The 18,818-nt window shown below is 47.8% G+C and overlaps 1 protein-coding gene across 28 annotated transcripts in view; it reads right to left on the bottom strand.

Annotated features, from left to right (window-relative positions):
- CACNA1C (calcium voltage-gated channel subunit alpha1 C) overlaps positions 1–18,818 on the bottom strand; it is a 617,393-nt gene that overhangs the window by 232,795 nt on the left and 365,780 nt on the right. For all 28 annotated transcript variants that reach the window (XM_033118404.1, XM_033118415.1, XM_033118423.1 and 25 more), the window contains exon 4: positions 471–610. In XM_033118404.1, the coding sequence (XP_032974295.1) occupies positions 471–610 (140 nt within the window). The remainder of the gene's footprint in view (positions 1–470; positions 611–18,818) is intronic.

Here is an 18,818-nt window from a genome sequence, read left to right as displayed (position 1 = left end):
AGAACAAGGTCCACTGTAGACCGCTCTTGTGTGCCAGCCCCATCCCCCCCCATGCCCACGAACTGCAAACTCACAGGCAGGCTGAGCTACATGTGCTCAGTGAGACTGCAGAGAAATTGGGCACATGTGGTGGGAGATGCACCAAAACCCCCGATGCAGAGTACTCTCCTCAAGTGCATGAAGGAGGCTTGATTCCACCAAAAGCACTCAGGTTCGACTCGTACGTGTGCGCATGTGTGGGAGCACACGCGTGCATGTGGGAGCAGTGGAGGGAGGTGTTCCTAAATAATAGCTGCTCTCCCTTTGGAGAAAGTCTGAATTCAAAGAGATATTTAATAGATCCTTTCATCCTGTCTGAAGCCCAGGGCCGCAGTGACCAAATCAAGAAGAGGCAGAAATACAGAATGAAAAAGAGGTATGTAGTGGTGACAGAGGTGAGGAGCGGGTATGCAAAGGGAAGTTATACTTACCCTACAACCACAATTATAAAATCGAGTAAATTCCAACCGTTGCGGAGGTAAGCATTGGGGTGAAAGAGAAGTCCATAGGCTATTACTTTTAAAAATGCTTCCACAGTAAAAATGATGAGAAAGAGATATTCCACTCGTTCCTAGGAAACAAAAATAGAAGAGAGAGAAAAAGAAAATCATTAGATTGGGGATTTCTAAAGCTCTGCCCCTGCAGATCTCACAAGGAGATGGAGGAGAATGCCGTCCCCCTGTAGAAGGACTAGACGGAGAGTGCTGGGATGTCCCTCCCCTTCCAGGCCAAGTTTCCAACTCCACAGTCTGTCCCACTATTAGAACTCCAGTCCACTGCGCACTGAGGTTTGCTTTTGTTTCTTTAAGTCTTCAAATGTCCTCTGTTAAAGTGTGAATATTAGAGTGGCGGAAAAATTACACATTTTTGGGGAAACACCTTACTTAGTTAATCAATGACATGTCATTGTACCTTCTCATAATGTCTTGATCTAAAGGGAAATGATGCCTGGACAGTGGAGAAAGCTGCTGAGAAAGAGGGTGAGACAGAACCGTGGGAAAAGTGGGCCACGATTTCAAGATAACAAACCCTGAAGATAATAGATATGGTCTTGGGGGGTGTACTACGTAGCTGAGTTCTCCAAAATAGAGTAAAACCACAGCTGCAAAGAAATAGAGACATTGAAGATCTCTTAACAGCTGCTGAAACAGAGGAAAAACTTGCTCACAAACATGGATCCAAAAATTTGAACTCTCTCTCTTGAGAAAATAAAACTCTTTGTCCAAAGACATAGACTGGGTACTCAGTGAAAACCAGCATTTCCAGGATGGAGGTGGGCACGTGGGTGGGAATGGTGAGTGGAAAAGACTCATCTCTTTTCTCAAGGGGTCGGAGGCAGGTAGTCTTTTCCTCCCTCTGCCACCTGCAGAAGGGCTTTGCATTTATGGCTGCAGCTCCTGTCCCTGGGAATCTGCACTGAACAGGACAAGCTCCTTGGCTCAGTTAGAGCCAGCCAACTCTGTGCTGATTCCCTGGCTTCCCTCACCACTGATTGCTCTCTCCCATAGCCCGCCCCAGTGCACAGCCTTAACGGCCCTCGCCAGGTGAAGGGTGCCTGGATGCCTTCATGCTCCACTGCTCCCCACTGCAGGAACCCCAGTCCACCTCTCACTGGACCACAAAACATCAGTTCACGTGGCATTTGGCCACAGGTCCTCCAAGCAGGAGACGGGCCAGTCCACAGCCTCAACTCAAGAAGAACTCAATTGAGAACCCCCAGACCTATTTTCCCATCCTCTACAGGGCCAGGTGGAGCTCACAGGAGACCTCCAGGTGCCACCCACATTGGGGGGAGAGAAGGGGCATCGCCCGGGAACGACTTCCTCCTCTGCCTAGCCTGCTGGGAGGGTGTTCCAAGACTGGGGCACTGGGAACCTGATGGGTAGCTCTGCAGGGAGAGGTTAGCCCATACATGACCCTGTGCTCCCTTCTTTCTTTCTGAATCCCCTAGACATTTAGTGAGTGCTGGTCTCACCTCTGGATGAAGTAGTTTAAGGATGCAAAGTTGAAAAATGCAGAATTCTTGGGCCCCACCCAGGCCTGCTGAAGTAGAACTCCTGGCTATAGAGCCTGGAGATGTACATTACAGACAATTTCAAGGTGTTTCTGAGGCACCTGAAGTTTAAGAACCACTGGCCCATGTGCTGATGGAGGCCCAGGTCAGTGAGCAACCATGGGAAGTGAATGGACAGGTCAGACTGAATCAGCATCTCAGAGGAAGATCATCTATCCTTTATTTCCTACTCATTAGAGCATCATAAAGTTGGTCTGGGGACGTGACTGCCTGGGGGCTATGACCCAGCTACAAATCACAGTGTGTGGGAGCGTCAGGTCTTTTAAAATGAGGTGATGTTGGATTAAAATGAACATCAGGATAGTGCTGAAAGGGAAAGCATGTTATAAGGGCACAGTGCAACCTGAGGAAGCTTGTGAAGGTATGGCACTGTCAAACAGCTACACAGCCCCCATCCCATGAGGGTCAGAGCTCTCATGTTTAACAATAGATGACAGAGCCACCTCCTCTGTACCACAGAAATCCCCATGGAAATTCACAAAGTTGAAGTTGGGATGAGAAAGAAAGAAAAAGAAAGGGAAACAGACATAAGTTGGGTATCTACTACATGTCAGGCACTTTCACGTGTTCACTTATGTGCTAGTTACTTTTATCCATCCATCCATCCATCCATCCATCCATCCATCCATCCATCCATCCAGTCATCCATCCATCCCTCTAGTCATCCATCCATCCATCCATCCAGTCATCCATCCATCCATCCATCCATCCATCCATCCATCCATCCATCCATCCATCCATTCTGTCATCAATCCATCCATCCATCCATCCATCCATCCATCCATCCATCCATCCATCCAGTCATCCATCCATCCATCCATCCATCCATCCATCCATCCATCCATCCAGTCATCCATCCATCCATCCATCCATCCATCCATCCATCCATCCATCCAGTCATTCATCCATCCATCCACCCATCCATCCATCCATCCATCCATTCATCCAGTCATCCATCCAGTCATCCATCCATCCATCCATCCATCCATCCATCCATCCATCCATCCAGTCATCCATCCATCCATCCATCATCCATCCATCCATCCATCCATCCATCCATCCATCCATCATCATCCATCCCCATCCATCCATCCATCATCCATCCATCCATCCATCCAGTCATCCATCCATCCATCCATCCATCCATCCAGTCATCCATCCATCCATCCATCCATCCATCCATCCATCCATCCAGTCATCCATCCATCCATCCATCCATCCATCCATCCATCCATCCATCCATCCAGTCATCCATCCATCCATCCATCCATCCATCCATCCATCCATCCATCCAGTCATTCATTTTCAGTGTGGAACAACCAGTTGAATTATCTGAAAGTGACTCTGAAGCTCCCTCTAGATTATCTAGACAATGAGCTTCCTGAGGGAGGTAGCACCCAAGCTTAGAATACCTCCTCTTCAGGGTAAGGAGAATAGTAATATCCCAAAGGCTCTGGGAGCCCTATGTGATGGTAAGCAGGCATTCCAAGACAACTTCTATAAACAGCTGGCACCCCAACCCATACTACCTGGCACCAAGCAATCTGTTTATTCCTTCACCTACAAGGCTTCATTGCCTTGCTTGGTTTCCCTATAAAAACAGAAAGCCATGGGGGAAGAGGGGTCTTGCTCCCCTCTACTGCAATGTAGACCCATGCTGCAGGCCAAATGGCTTCCTGGGCCTGACACACCTCTTTGTGAAATGGGATGCTTGGGGGACATGTGTCTTCTCTTGTGACCTTTGGCTTTGTAATTCTCCCACTAGAGCCTGTTCCTTTAATTTATACCATGTGACATTCGTCCCACAGCCTGGCACATAACATATGAAGGTCCAGAAGGCCATCTGACATGACAGTGAGTCATTCAAATTTTCACAAAGATGTTTATGTGCTGGGTGCTGGAGATTTGAGAAAAGGGGCTCCAAAACTGACCTTTGGTAAATTGGTACAATGGATATGTTGGTACAATAAGGGACAAATGGACAGAAGATTCCATAAGTGAGTAAGTGATGCTCTGGAGGAAAGCACAATTTCCTATTGATGGACTTCCCAAGCAGCTGAGATGAGGTTTGAAGGATGAAGAGTTACAGGTGAAGAAAGTGGGGAGGGTCAGGTATTCCACGTGGAGGAAGAACCACATGGAGGAGAAGAGAGGGGAAGTGTGGAGAGCTTCGGGAAATGCAAACACTTGATTTGGCTGGAGTGAAGCTATGAGAATATGGGGCTGGAGGGATGTGCAGGAGCAAGATGCCCAGGGCTGTGTGGCCACGCCTGGATGCTTAGATTCCATTCTGAGGAGGCTGGGGTGGCTGGGTCAGGTGTGCACCATAGTCTGGCACTACCATGGAGCATGACGGCGGAGACAGGGGAGGAGAGGGTGGCGAGTGACCCATGCAGAGAGCATGGAGATTTGAGCTGCAGTAGAGACAGAAGGACTGGTTGAGACGTAGGTGGATTTGAGAGCGTCTTTATAAAAGATGTAATTTGATTTCTGGTTGCACTAGGGGTTCGAGGAAGAGTCAGTGAAAGAAATACTCTGTCCCCTCCCTGCGGTTTTGAATGCGGTGACTCTGAATGTGGATGCCTCCCACTGCAGGAGGGGACTTGGAAGAGGAAGGGGAAGAGTCATCAGTTCTGGATTTGCTGAATTTAGGGCACTTGTGGGATATCAAGGGGAGCTGTCGGTGATCAGACACGCAGAGGTGGGGTGTAGAGGGAAGTTCAGCTTGCACAGAGGACTGAATGAGGTGGCCCTGGGACACCATGCAGACTAAAGGGAGAAACACTGAGGCTGGAATCCAACTGCCTAAGGGACAACCTCATCCTCAAGAAAACACTTGCATTTCATGGTATTTATCTCCTAGGTAGAAGTTGCAGGGCTCTGCTTCAAGCCATGAGTCCTGAGAGAAAGGATCTTGGAGGTCATCTACTTAACCTACTCACTTAAACACCTAGGATACTGATAAGATACCAAGGCCAGAGACGAACATGCCGAGGACGGAAAACCAGATTTTCTGACCTTCAGTCTAAAGGTCCGTTTGTCACGTCTGTCCTCCCTGGGTGCCGGGAACCTTTCTCACTGGTCCCCGCTTATTCCCAAACACAACTGGGTCATGCTAAGTTGCTTAAGTTTCTGAGATAGAACGGAAAAGGGACTAGGGAGTCAATAAGAAGAGGTGTGGGAATGAATCCACAGGAGGGGCAGGTGCCTGTGGTTGCTAAGTCTGGACACAGCCGTCTGCACAGACTCATCCTGAGAAGCACTGTAGCCACTCTGCCTGAGGGGCATGGATTCCCTTACAGAATTAATTCCCACAAACAAACAGACACACAAACAAACAACCCCTACACCTAAAAACAAACAAAAAACACTTAAATAAATGAAACAGTTTAATTGATCCTTTCAAAACATGTGTTGTACTGCCAGAGAAACATCTAAGGGCGAATGAGTGGAGTAGAGAAGGGCGAAACTGTCAGACTATTGTCTTCCCGCTGATGCGTCGCTATCCGGTTCTGTGAGTCCACTCATTTGCAGCCCTCCTTTTGCCTGATTCCTGAGGCCAGAGCTCTGTGTCCCCTCCTGAATCCTGATGGGTCCCAGAATTCTTTGAGAATGCACCCAATAGTGAGTATGAACCTGCTCTTTCTGTGCTCTTGGGAACCAGGGAACTTTGGAAGCCAAGTGGAACAGACTAAGATTCCCATTTCTACTATTCTGTGTTGAGGTTGGAAAGGGTAGAGGGGGTATGAAAATTGCAGAAGAGAGGACAAACCGTGGGACAGAGAAAGGGGAGCACCAGACTCTCAAAGCTGCAAACAGAGGAAGCTGGATTCCTTGGGGCTCCTGGAGGACCCCCTTCCCTGATGATGGATGAAGTGCTACCTATCTTGTGGGAGTGATGACTTTGCCTTTTCAGATGGCTCCTGTCTTTCTTCTGCCTTTCTATCATTTTCTCTTCTTTCCATTGCTATGTCCCTCTTATTGCTTCCTTTTCATCTTCTTCTCCCTTTCTTTCCTCTTTCCCTGCTCATTGTTTAGGGCTACGACTGGCAGCTGGGGGCCCATGGTCACAGCCATGTCTGAAATATTTAGAAGGATTCAGTGGAGAGAGCCTCAGTTCCCAGGAGTCCTGACGTCTTCTAAACATTTGTGGAGCTAATTGGACACTGATGTGTATAGACTATCTTAGTTTTCCTTTTATCTTTTCATATACACATGTCCTGCCTTTCAACTACATCATAAGCTTCTAGAGGACAGAGATTCAATTATCTTTTGATGCTAATAATCTTGATTTTGACACCAACTGACTGAACGTCTTTGGGCAAGTCATTTTACTTCTCTGGGTGTATTTGCTCATCAGTAGAAGAACTAGTTAAGCATTTAGAAAAAAAATACAGTGCTGCAGAGAGCCCTAGGTTTCCACAGTGCTGTTTGGGAGCAGTTACGGGTTAGGGAAAGACTGAGGAAGTAGGGCTTTGGCTTCCCAGCTCTTGAACCAGAGCAACGCCATTTTAACCCACATGCAAAGGTTGTCCAAGGCTCCTAGCACAGTTGAATGGAGTCCAGGGAGCCAATGTGATGGGGATGTAGACAGAGAAGAAGTAGCCACCTCTTCCTGACCAGTCTGGAAGGCTTTTATTGGCTTTACATGCTGGCTTCTGCATAAGATTTTATTTGAGAAGAGGAATCACTGTTTTTTGTGTTTTTCTTGGAACTTTGAACACCACTTCCAAAGTGGTAGATGACGTCCAAATTATCTCCAGAATTCTACGGCAAGTGAGGAAGCTGGTGTCGGGCCTGTGTGCAGTTCTGCCTAAGGCACAGTCAGATTCCAAGACATGGAAAGGAACAAGAAGTTCCTCTCCTCATTGTCTGATAATTGCCATAAATGCAAATGGATTTTATAATAAAAAAGCCTTCATTAAAGCGATTGTTAATATTTGTGCATTAGGAGAACACAGACTCCTTGTGAGCAGAAGCCATGTCAGGGCAGAGTTCCTAAGACAAGGATAGACATGGAGAGCTGGCCATATCTATTCATGTATGCACATTTCTGCACACACAGACATGTGTGGTAGAGCGGGGCAATGCCAACCATCTGGACAGCCTACATCTGCTATACAACAGACCAGGGTGTGAGAATCGATACTACAAGAGCCTCTGTGCACCCACTTAAATTTACACAAGTGTATTTTTTGATGCTGCCAAGAATCCTACACCAAACAGAATTGATGAGAAGTCCAGTCATACAATTCCATCTCAGTAGAAGGTGCAAAGACAATAATAAACACAGTAACAATGCTTCAGGTAGAACCTTGTATTCCAGATTGTTTCATAACTTAAGTACCATTCAGTCTGACTTCAAATGACAGCCTCTTGCCTATTCTCTAATGAAGGGAGACGAGGAAACTGGAATACTATAGTTCCTCGTTCTCCAATTCTTCTCTCATTCATTCATTCATTCGGCCACAAATGTTTCTTGAGGGTCTGCTCCACCCCACATGACTTGCCACATTGCCCTCTTAGGACATTTGATGGACTTGAAGAAATAAGCTGGAAGGACATTCAGAAAGGACACACACCCAAGCTCCTCATTATACAGAAGTAAGGGGACTTGTTCAAGGCCACACATCAACCCCAGGTGATAAGCACATCGGTTTCCTGATGACTGGTTGCTGCTCCTCCTGATACAGCACAGTGGCCTCTGTCTGTGGACTGACTGAAACCCTGGATAACTGTGCCCATCAGGGCCAACCGGGCAGTAAAGGGCACATACATGGTGTGACTGGAAGGGTGGGCAGCAGGGATCCCAATTCTCCTCCCTCCTGGGTCCTTTACTGGTGCTAGGATTGCAGGCATTAAGAAGCCTCCCCTCCATAGTGGGCGCTGGATAAACACACTGTGGTAAATGGACACACAATGGAATAGCAGACGCGAAAAGAAATGGAGTTCTGACTCCTGCTACAACATGGATGAGCCTTGAAGCATGGTGCTCAGTGAAAGAAGCCAGTCAGAAAAGGACAAGTACTGTGTGATTCCACTTCTATGCAATACCTAGAATGGGCAAACTCAGAGATAGGAAGGGGATCAGAGGTTCCTAGGAGCTGGGGGGAGGGAGGAACTGTTTTGGGGAATAAGAACTTTCGAAACAAACAGTGGTGATACTTGCACATCGTGAGTATAATTAATGTCACTGAAGTGTATACTTAAAAGTGGTTAGAATGGCAACTTTTATGTTATATATATTTTACCACAAGGGGGAAAAAAGAAGCATTCTTTTGGATATTAAAGATTTTCTAACCTTTAGGGGTCTCCATCCAAATGACCTGAGGTCATATGTAAACCAGCTACCGCCTTAACAGAGACTAATTCATCAGAATGTTGACATCATAGCTTTTTTTAATGAAACCCTGGGCAGCTGCCTGGGATACTTGGATTAAGAAGAAGGGGGCTGGGCAGGGAGGTGGGAGGCCACTGAAGACAACTGTTTCAATTTCACAGTTTTTTTGGGGAGGCCCTTCCGAAGGGCAACATATATATATATATGTATATGTCTACATATATACACATATATATACATATATATATACACACACATATATATACGTATACATATGCTGTGTTTCCCCAAAAATAAGACCTAGCTGGACCATCAGCTCTAAAGCGTCTTTTGGAACAAAAATTAATATAAAACCCGGTCTTATTTTACTATAATATAAGACCTGGTCTTATTTAATATAATATAATATAAGACCGGATTTATAATATAATATAACATAATATAATATAATATAATATAATATAATATAATATAATATAATATAATATAATATAAGACCGGGTCTTATATTAATTTTTGCTCCAAAGGACGCATTAGGGCTGATGTTCAGGGGATGGCATCCTGAAAAATCATGCTAGGGCTTATTTTCTGGTAAGGACTTATTTTCGGGGAAACATGGTCGCAATTGAGGCTGAGTGAACCGAAAAGCATGCCAGTATTTTACAGTAGTTCAGTTTAACAAACCAAAACTCTCTTCCAACTGGTCTGTTTTCTTTTTTTTGCCCATGATGCTAAGTTGAAGTGACTTATTAATTTCTTGCGTTCCTGTCTTCTCCTCTAGAGGCTGGCCTTGCCTCAGCTGCCCTGGCTCGCCAGCACCAGCCTCGGATCCAAAGTGTGCTGAGCAGACGAGCTGCGTCACATGTCTGGGAGCCGGCCTGCCCACTCCTGCTGGGCCCTTCACTGCCCCCTGTCCCTGAGACAGCATCTCGGTCCCTCTGTGGGGCCTCTTCCTAGGCTGTGTCTCAACTCTAAACCCCATAGGGCAGAGACTGTACTGCTGGATTTCTCTATCTGGTGTCCAGCATGTGAACAGCACAGAGGGAACAATCGACCTGCATCACAAACTGCCTGCATTGCCCTCTTGGAGTTCAAATGAAGCCAAATGTCACACAGGCCAGCCTCCTTGCCACTGCAGGCGCTCCCTCACTTGACTGCCTCCATCTCAGGGCTGTCATTTCCTTTTAAGGCTGCCGTCCTGTCATTGGGCAGCTCTGCGGTGAGAATATGGCCAACCCCTTCCTCTCCAGGGAGTTTACTCTGGCTCAGGGACATTACCTTTCCTTTGAGGGTAATGGAGTGGACAGGGTGACAGATATTACCAATCAGGGCTGAAGTACTCCTGGGGACATTTGCTTAGTGACCTATGGGCTAATGTGTAATTTTCCAAATGGAGGGCGGGTGCAGCAGTGACCTTAAAACTCTTTCCCAAATGCCCACCAGACTGACATGCCCGCTAGAATAAACGACGCTAGACTGAGGACTAGACTGACGCCTGATCCAGGGAAACAGAACCTGTCATTTCTGCCCATTCCCACTGCCTGTCCCCATCCAGGCCCCCAGTCACTGGTTGTTTGGATACTAAAGATGCTTCCTAACTGGTCGCATTGACATTGACGCTGTTTTCACACTTAAAAACCTTCAGTGGCTCCCCTCTACCTCAAAACCGAATCCAGCCTCCCGAGTCGTCTCCCAGGTCTGTCACAGTCCGACTCCACCACTCCCTCTGGCCTTATCCTGGGCCACCACATTGCATGCCAGTCACACCAAAAGGCTCACCACACCCAAACCAGACAGGCTGTTATGTACAACTCTTCGTCATGCCCTGCTAAGCCCTGCCCCTTGCTCTGCCTGGCAACCTCCTCCTCAGGCTCCTAGGCAGGTCAGTTGTCATCACCTTGTCTGGACTTCTCACCCCTTCCCTGCCTCTTTGCCCCAGAAGGGGTGGAGTTAGTTAGTCCCTCCTTTTAGTTACAGCACCCTTTCTTCAGATCACGATGATAGCTCTTATTACAATGTGTGTTTTCTAGGTGCTTCTCCCCTGTAGGGAGAGAGCACCGATAGGGCAGAAGCAAGTGTCTCTGTCACCTTTGATTAAGAGGTGTCTTTAAATGAAAGGCAAAACTATAGAGGAAAAGGGCTTTGGAGTCAGACACACCTGGGATCAAATTGTTTCCCTATGACAAGCTACATAATCTACCAAATTTTGGTTTCTTCACCAGTAAACAGGGAGTACTTATACTGACTCATGGGTAATTTTGAGAATTAGAAATCACATCGTCATCACTCAGATGGTAGCTGCTGACATTACTGTAGCCCTGGCACCTGCACACAGTAGATGTGTTCTGCACATGTCTGTAGAGTGAACGTCCCTGTTGCATGTGGCTTTGTGCGTCCTCCCAGATATCCTGGCTCTGTCTGCTCCCATGGAGCCCCTGCTGAGCAGCACCAGCCTGCTGTCCCTCCTTGTTGCCTCTCTTGCCCTGTCGATATCAGCTCTCCCGACCTCCAAGCAGGTGGCACAACTCACTTTTGTGCCTCTTTTGATCCTCTTCACTTCAACAAAAACTAGAGACTTGAGGCCTCACATCTACTTCCCATTATCAAAGCAACTTAAAGACCAAACAAAAACAAAACCTTCTCTGTATCCTGTTTGCTGGGTTCCATGTGGTCCGAATGTTCTTGTTTCACCCCCCTCCTTAGCCCTTAGATCTAGAGAGATCTGTGTCGGGGAACCTGCCAACACTTTGCCTCTTGAAGTGTCTTATTTCAGCTATGGAAGGCAAAGTGACAGGCGACAGTGCTCTCAGGAGCAGAGGACAAATGGATTGAAGAGATGTGGTAACCGTGTGGTAATCACACAGTTCACAAGGCACTTGCCCATACATTTTTTTTTTTTTAAATTAAAGTTTACTGGGGTGACAATTGTTAGTAAAGTTACATAGATTTCAGATGTGCCCATACATTTTAATGTTGAGGCTCACAATCACTTTGTGAAGCAGAAAGGGCAGGTATTTTTCTTCTCTTATTCTCGCTTTCTTTTCTTCCTCACACCACCACTATTACCACCACCACCACACCATCACCACCACACCATCACCACCACCACCACCATCATCACCACCACCATCACCACCACCACACAATCACCATCACTACCACCATAGAACCACAACTATTATCACCATCACCACCACCATACAACTACCACCATCACCACCACCACCACCACCACCACCACCACCATCACCACCATCACCACCACCACCACCATCAGCACCATCACCACCATCACCATCACCACCACCACCACCACCATCACCACCACCATCACTACCATCAGCACCATCACCACCATCAGCACCACCACACAATCACCATCACTAACACCACTCAACCACATCATCACCATCACCACCATCACTATCACCACCACTGACATCATCACCACCATCTTCACTACCAGCCATCACCATTGCTATTATCGCCATCATCACCATCCACTGGTTTCAGAGGGGCATGTGACCCAAATCTTTTCTTTAGCTGGGCATGTGCATGCCCGTATATGAAGCCTGGAATCATGGCAATCATCTGGGGACTAGCTGAGGACAAGAGCAACATGCTGAGGGTGGCAGAGAGAAAGGGTAAAAAGAACTGGGGTCCTGAATGAAGTTGCTGAACCAATGAATTAACTCAACCAACTTTGGTGCCATGCTCATTTGGGGTTTATTTTATGTGAGATAAAATTTCCTCATTGTAGAAACTATTTCGAGGTGAGTTTTCTAATACTTGCCTCTGCAAGCATCCTTATCGATAGGGTCTATTTGCTATCTCTACACGCTACTCCTCCTTCTGCCTCTTTATTCTACTTCTCTGCTCAGTGCTTCCACCCCTTATCAGCCATTTGGGCACATTACAACTAAGCTTAGTGTCACCCAGCTTGGAAAGGCCGGAGCTCGTGAACACCAAGACAAATGCTCCTCTGTCTTCTAGTTCACTCTTCAGCCCGTGTGTGAGATGCTTCCCTCAGATTACTGTCTCAGGCTAGATCTAAAGAGATCAGCCCAAATCTTTGTCAGATGGTAGCTATGTAATTCTGTGCTTAGCCTCTTGTTACAGCACAGGGTTGTTGAGACAAAGGATATGCTGCATGAGGGAGTCATGTTATAGTCCTAAAAGAGGTGGGGTGGGCGGCATGGCATGGAGGAACCCCTACAGTATCCCAGGGGCAGAGATAAAGGACACAGATGCAGACCTGGTATTTCTCTCCTGGGGTGGGTGTTTTTTTTACCCTCAAAAACTGAAGGCTTTTCTGAGTAAGGAACGTTCCGGAATCTTACTTTCCTCATGCCACAGGAATTCATGGGGACTGCCCATTCCTAGCTCATCAGGCCTCACCCTCTCTGCTTGAATATTTCGCTTCCTACCTGTGTACCCTGTCTTCTCGTAACACCTACTACACAAGTTATGACGCTACCTCCCTTCCTACCTAGTTCTATGCTGGCCTCTGTGGCCACTTGCCGGGCATGTTCTCACTTCCTCCAGGGCCAGATGGAGTCCTCCTCCCCTTAGAGGATTCCTTTGACTTTTCCAGGGCTCTCAGTCTCCTTTTTCTGTGGGCCCTACAGTCTTATGGCCAGTATGTCTATGCTGCTCAATTGGGATTTCTATGTATGAATTGTGGCATATTTTATAAGTTCTCTCCTTGTGGCAAGTCCTAGATCTCTCTAACCCCGTCAGGAGTGTGAGTGCTCTGAGGGCAGGAACTATGTCAACATTTCCCTCTGTCCCCACAGTGCCTTGTACAGGGTGTTGGCCGGGAGGCTCGCAGACCCTCTAGTGCAGAGTTGGAAGGACATCTGGAGGCCATTGAGGTCGACGTCCCAGGCTCGGCCTCTCTCAATGCCCATACTTCATGGTGTACAGAGCACTTTCACATTTCCTTCTTCTGTCTGTTCCCTAGACAGCCCGTGGGTCAGCAGGTTGCCTGTCACCCAGCACTTGGTGTGCAACTGTAGGTGGCATGGAGAAGGGTGGCCTTCTTCCTTGGCAAACTTTCCCCTCTGCCCCCATAAGGAGCACCACCAGGCCATGTAGCATCGCTACATGGAGACTGTGTACTGAGGGGCCCACCCTGAAGGGTGCTGAGAGTGAGGACTGTGATTCCACAGGGCATGAGATGCTGCCTCAGCCCTCCAAGCGCTCACAGTCAGGCAAGGAGGCAGGAAGGGTGTGCCTGGTGGAGAGAAATGATGATACAGGATCATGTTGGCTACTTGCCAAATGGGTACTGTGGATAATAAGAAGTTTAAGAATCCAGAGAAAAGGCAGGCTGCTAAAGTCAGGATAGGCGGTGTGGGCTGGGCCTGAGGGTGGGGAGTGACTGTGGGCTGAGCGCAGAGACAGTGAGGTGATTTCCATACGGGAAACATAAGTTCCCGTGGAGACATAAAGAGCAGATGATTTTTGCTAGAGAGTTTGCCTTGTGGGAGACAAATCTGGAGACAGCAGGGTTTAACTGAAAGCAGGTCTTGAGTGACAGGATAGAATTTGTACTTCACATGAGGGTGTGTCAGGATTTAAGGTCTATAGTGACTTGCATCGAGGATGGTTTGTGATTAAGGAGTGATGTGTGCCAAGCCAAGATAAAGATAAATGTGGAAAGCAACCTGCAGATGGATTAGACTGAACTTGGGAGACCCTGAAGTAGTCCAGGAATATATGATGCCCATTTGAACCAAAGAACAGAGCAGAAGGAGAGAAAAGGCAATGACAGATTCAGAAAATGCTGGGAATGGAGATGGACAGAGAGGGGAGCATCAGACATGACATCAAGACTTCATTCAGAATGGCAGGAAGAATGGAATTATGAAATTGTCCAAGGCAGGCGCTGGTCAATCAGCAGGGTGGCTCAGGCATGGTCACACAAGCTCTCTGGACTGCAATTTGTTTATCCAGCAAGTGTGAAGTTTGGCCAGACACTCTCCACTCCTCTTCCTGCACCCAGCTAGAAGGTGATCCGGTGGAATGGGAATTCCATGGCACCAGCAAATCTGAGTTTTAAATTTTAGATCTTCTACAACTACTGCACCTTGGCCAAATTACATGCATCCATCACCAGCTATAAAACGGAGATAATATTTTCCTATCAAGATTCCTTAAGGATTGAGGGGGAAAATGTATGCCAACATGTTAAACAGGAAGAAAGACTTACGAAATGTTGCTCTCCCTGCCCCACTCCCCCAGTGGTTCTAGAACTGCATGGTATCTGAGATGTGACGAAGACTGTACAAAGAGAAGCAATACCCGAGTGGAAATGTAACAGGTGATTAAAGATGACGGGCAGGTCAGTGCGGAAAGCGTGGGTTTGAGAAACAATCTGTATAGACGAAGCCATGAAAGTTATATGAAAACCACGATCAAAGAACAGGGTGATGTGATGAGAACAGAGGATGAGGGTTCAGGAGACGGATGTCGGTGAGGGAGTGGCCCAGTGCACCCTTTTACAAGGTCATTATCATTTTTGCTGCATCCATATATTTGTATTAGGGTGGTGCAAAAGTAATTGCGGTTTTGCAGTTATTTTTAACCTTTTAAACCTCAATTACTTTTGCACCTACCTAATAGTATTATTTACTTAATACTTTTCTTTAAATCAACTCACTTCTCTTACATAAACATTTAGAAATGAATTTTTAAATTAGAAATATCACTATTATCGCTTGCCATGATCAAAGGTGACAATAAAAATAACTATTAAAATGTCTGGCCATGTATTCCCTAAAATCTTCTCACCCCCGCCTCCGAAGTTCACATTCCACACTTGGGGAAACACTAGGCTAAAGGACTGTCCCTTGAAAGGATCAGACTGACTCCACATAGCTCAAAAAGGAGAGGAAGGCAGATTTTGCCTCCGAGGACAAAGTCTCCAACAATGGGGTGCTGCCTCTGGGAGTTGTGCACCCAGGCACAGGAGTGGGTCACCCGTGGGTATGGATTCATGGATGAGCCTCAGTTAGTTGCACCACATTTCCTCCAAGGTCCCTTTGAGGACCAGCTGTCCTTGATGCCATCTGGGAGTTAGAGGGAAGCAAAGTAAGTGAGTGAGTGAATGAATGGACAAATGAACGAATGGATGTGTGCATGGATAGATTGATGGATGGATGGATGGATGGATGGATGGATGGATGGATGGATGGATGACTGGATGGGTGGATAGATGACTGGATGGATGACTGGGTGGATGGATGGATGGATTGATGGATAGAGGCAGCGAAGAGCTATTCACCAGGACAGGCATGGGCCAGGCCAGTGTGATACTCCTGCTGTCTTGGCAAGACCCTTTGTCCCCATCCACTGGGCTGGCACAGGCCTGGGGCTGCTCCCAGTCAGTCTTGTGGCTCAACAGCGTATTGACCTGAGGAGGCCACCTCTGGCTCCACACAGCGCATCCTCCAGTCTGGTCCTCTTCTGCTTCAGTGCCTCAGCCTGCCTCTGGGGCTGAGATGGGTAAGTGGTACTATTGATCTGGGCTACTTGAAGACCAGTAGGCAAGGAAATGAAATGCTCACCAGCAGCAGTCTGGCCACACCTCCTACGTGGTTCAGAGACACGAGTGTGCACGTGAACTTCAGCAAACAGGAATCTTGTTCGGCAGCAGGCTCCTCTGGGGCTGGCTGCTGGGATACCGGGACTCTGCCTGTCCAAGTGGCCCTGGGATCCTGCCTTGAAGGGAACACCTCCCTCACCAGGCTCTTGACGCTCTGGTTCTGTTCTGGTGGTTTGCTCGGAAGGCTGTGAGGGCCACTTGGCTGTGCACTGTGCCGAAGCATCCGGGCACAAAGCATCAGGCGGGAGCAAACCCGGGAGCTCTTTCGGTCCAACATCTCAGTTTTTCAGATGAGGACAGTCAGGCACAAAGAGGGGAAGGACTTGCCAAAGCCATAAAGCTGCATAATGCATGACATGGTGATAACGCTCATTTACAACAGTCTATGCTTTTTAGCAAAGCATGTGGTGTCTATGCTTTTTCTGATCCACCATCTAGAACATGTGCCTACTCCATTATCTGAATGTCTCCTGATGGGACCTGTGTGGGGAGGACGGTGTTTGGGGTAATACTCTGCCTTGTGCTATCGTTGACTGTGACCACAGCACACTTCCTCTGTCAGATCATGCTGTTCTGGAGGCCAGGGCTCGGGTGTCACCGTGCACCAGCACACCCTGAACAATGGCACAACACTGGACGGAATCACAAGGATTTGATCTGCTGCTTGTTACCATGGTACCTGGGCACACCTCTTTGCCTCAGTTTTCTCATCTGTAAAATGGGATGACAAAACCTACCTCGTAGGGATGTTGTGAATTTGAAATAAGAAACGTAAATGACATTTATTATGGACTTTTGTAATCGTCAAAGTGCTATACAAATGAGTTATTACTAGAAAAGCAAAAAAGAAAAAAATTATCTCCATGTGAACCAAGCAGTGAGAAGGGCTGATTTTTCAGTCAAGACTGAAGCATGCAGACCAGAAGTGACCAAAGTCAACCAGGAAGACTGTGAAGAGCCCGACAGCGGGGCCCCCAACCTCCTGCTCGTGCTAACACTCATCTTCAGCCTCACTCTGAGTCTCTGTTAGCCTCAGCCCCGCTTCCCCGCAACTGCAGGTACTGACAGAGGGGGTTGTGGGATAGAGAGCCATAGACTCCTAGGGCAGGAGAAAGTGAGCCCCACAGTGTTGGAACCCCTTCCCCCAAGTTGCTAGAGCAGGTCTCCAGGTTGGCCACGAGGAGGAGGATGAAACGTCTTCCATGGACGGTACCTGGCGCTGTGGGGAACACAGCGATACAAAGATGCAAAGATATGGTCTCCGCTCTGTAGGAGCCCGCGTCCACTTCCTGCTCCAGGAGTCACTGAGTTTCTCCCTGACCACCGCTCCTAGCCTCTCTGCTGACCATCAGTCACCTAAAAAGGGCTAAATCGCCTCTTCTTCAAATCAGGCTCAGCTCCTCATACTTGAGCCCTTCTTAGAAACTGGCTGCACCTATACTGAAGGCAGATCTAATTTAATAAGTGTTTCCTGCAAGCTGCAAATAGTCATCATTTTGGCTTTTGGTGGATGTCTCCTTTCCCTTGTAAAAATGGCCCTGTTGTCCTTGCTGACCAGTTCAATTATAACGACATGAAACAGACAGCAATAAACTGGGGACATGCCCTAAACGGGGGGTGTGGTAACAGTGATTCAGTCTTTCCCTTTGGGGACCCTGGTAGTGGTGAGATGAGCTTGAGCTGTCTCTGTTTGTGAAGGCGGATTTTGTGGTAGGTGAGAAGGGCTCCGATACCAGAGGCCCCGGAGCCCAGGGTCCTGCGTTCACCTGACATTCACTAACCCTGCTGGAAACTGCTCACGGCACAGCGGCGTAGCAGAGCGGTACCCACTGCCTGTCGGTGGGGCTCCTCCTGCCCTTTTGTGGCAGGCAAACGAAGTGACTGGACCTGAATACTTCCCACACGGGCCAATTCTTGGCGCCCCATCCCCCGTACATGCCAGATGCTGGCCACATACTTTATAGAGATCATCTCACAACAATCCTGGGAGGTGGGTGCCATCATTATTCTCATTTTACAGGATTGGAGCCACAGTCTGCCTGGCACCGAGCTGGTTTCTTAACCATCATGTTATATGGACCTCTCAGCAGACAACAACACATTTGGATTTCTGGATTCCATATTGCCTCTTATTGTGTTTTCTCCCTCTGGAAGCATAGAGCAGGGGTAATGAGCAAGCCACGGCAGTAATGGCACCATCCTGGAAGTCAGAAATTGTCGGCTCTAATTTCAGTTTCCCCATCCTCAAGCTGGGTGACTCTGGTTGCCCACACAGCCTCTGTGAACCTGACTTTTCTCATCCACAACACCCACAACATGAAGAGGTTGGATTTTATCAGTGGATCCCAAACTTTGGTTCTCTGATGACTTAGGTGGGTCCTCAGGCAAGACACCTAGTGTCTCTGGATTTCAGATAGAAACAAGATGTGTCCTGCTCACTCATGGGATGCACTATAACATAGCAGATCTATAGAAAATTAGGCTCATTGCTCAAATGTCCCGGGTACTTGTTTAAGACACGGCTCCTGGGCCCCAGCCCAGACGTGCTGAATCAGAATATTCTGAGAAAGACCTGGGAGTCTGGATTCCTAGAGGCTCCCGGCTTCTGAAGAGCCCCAGTTGGGAACAATCAGGTCTGAACGGTGTCCATGGTTCCTCTGAGTGGCAAGATTCTCAAACACAGCCCTGTGTCCCGGGGGTGCAAGAGCTCTGTGGGGCGCAACGGGGCCGGCCGTGCTTGGCAGGCGGCGCAAAGG

Source organism: Rhinolophus ferrumequinum, chromosome 10 (assembly GCF_004115265.2).
Source record: "Rhinolophus ferrumequinum isolate MPI-CBG mRhiFer1 chromosome 10, mRhiFer1_v1.p, whole genome shotgun sequence".
Taxonomy (NCBI): Eukaryota; Metazoa; Chordata; class Mammalia; order Chiroptera; family Rhinolophidae; genus Rhinolophus; species Rhinolophus ferrumequinum.
The sequence above is the reverse complement of the archived record's forward strand: the minus strand, read 5'-3'. Positions and strand labels throughout refer to the sequence as shown.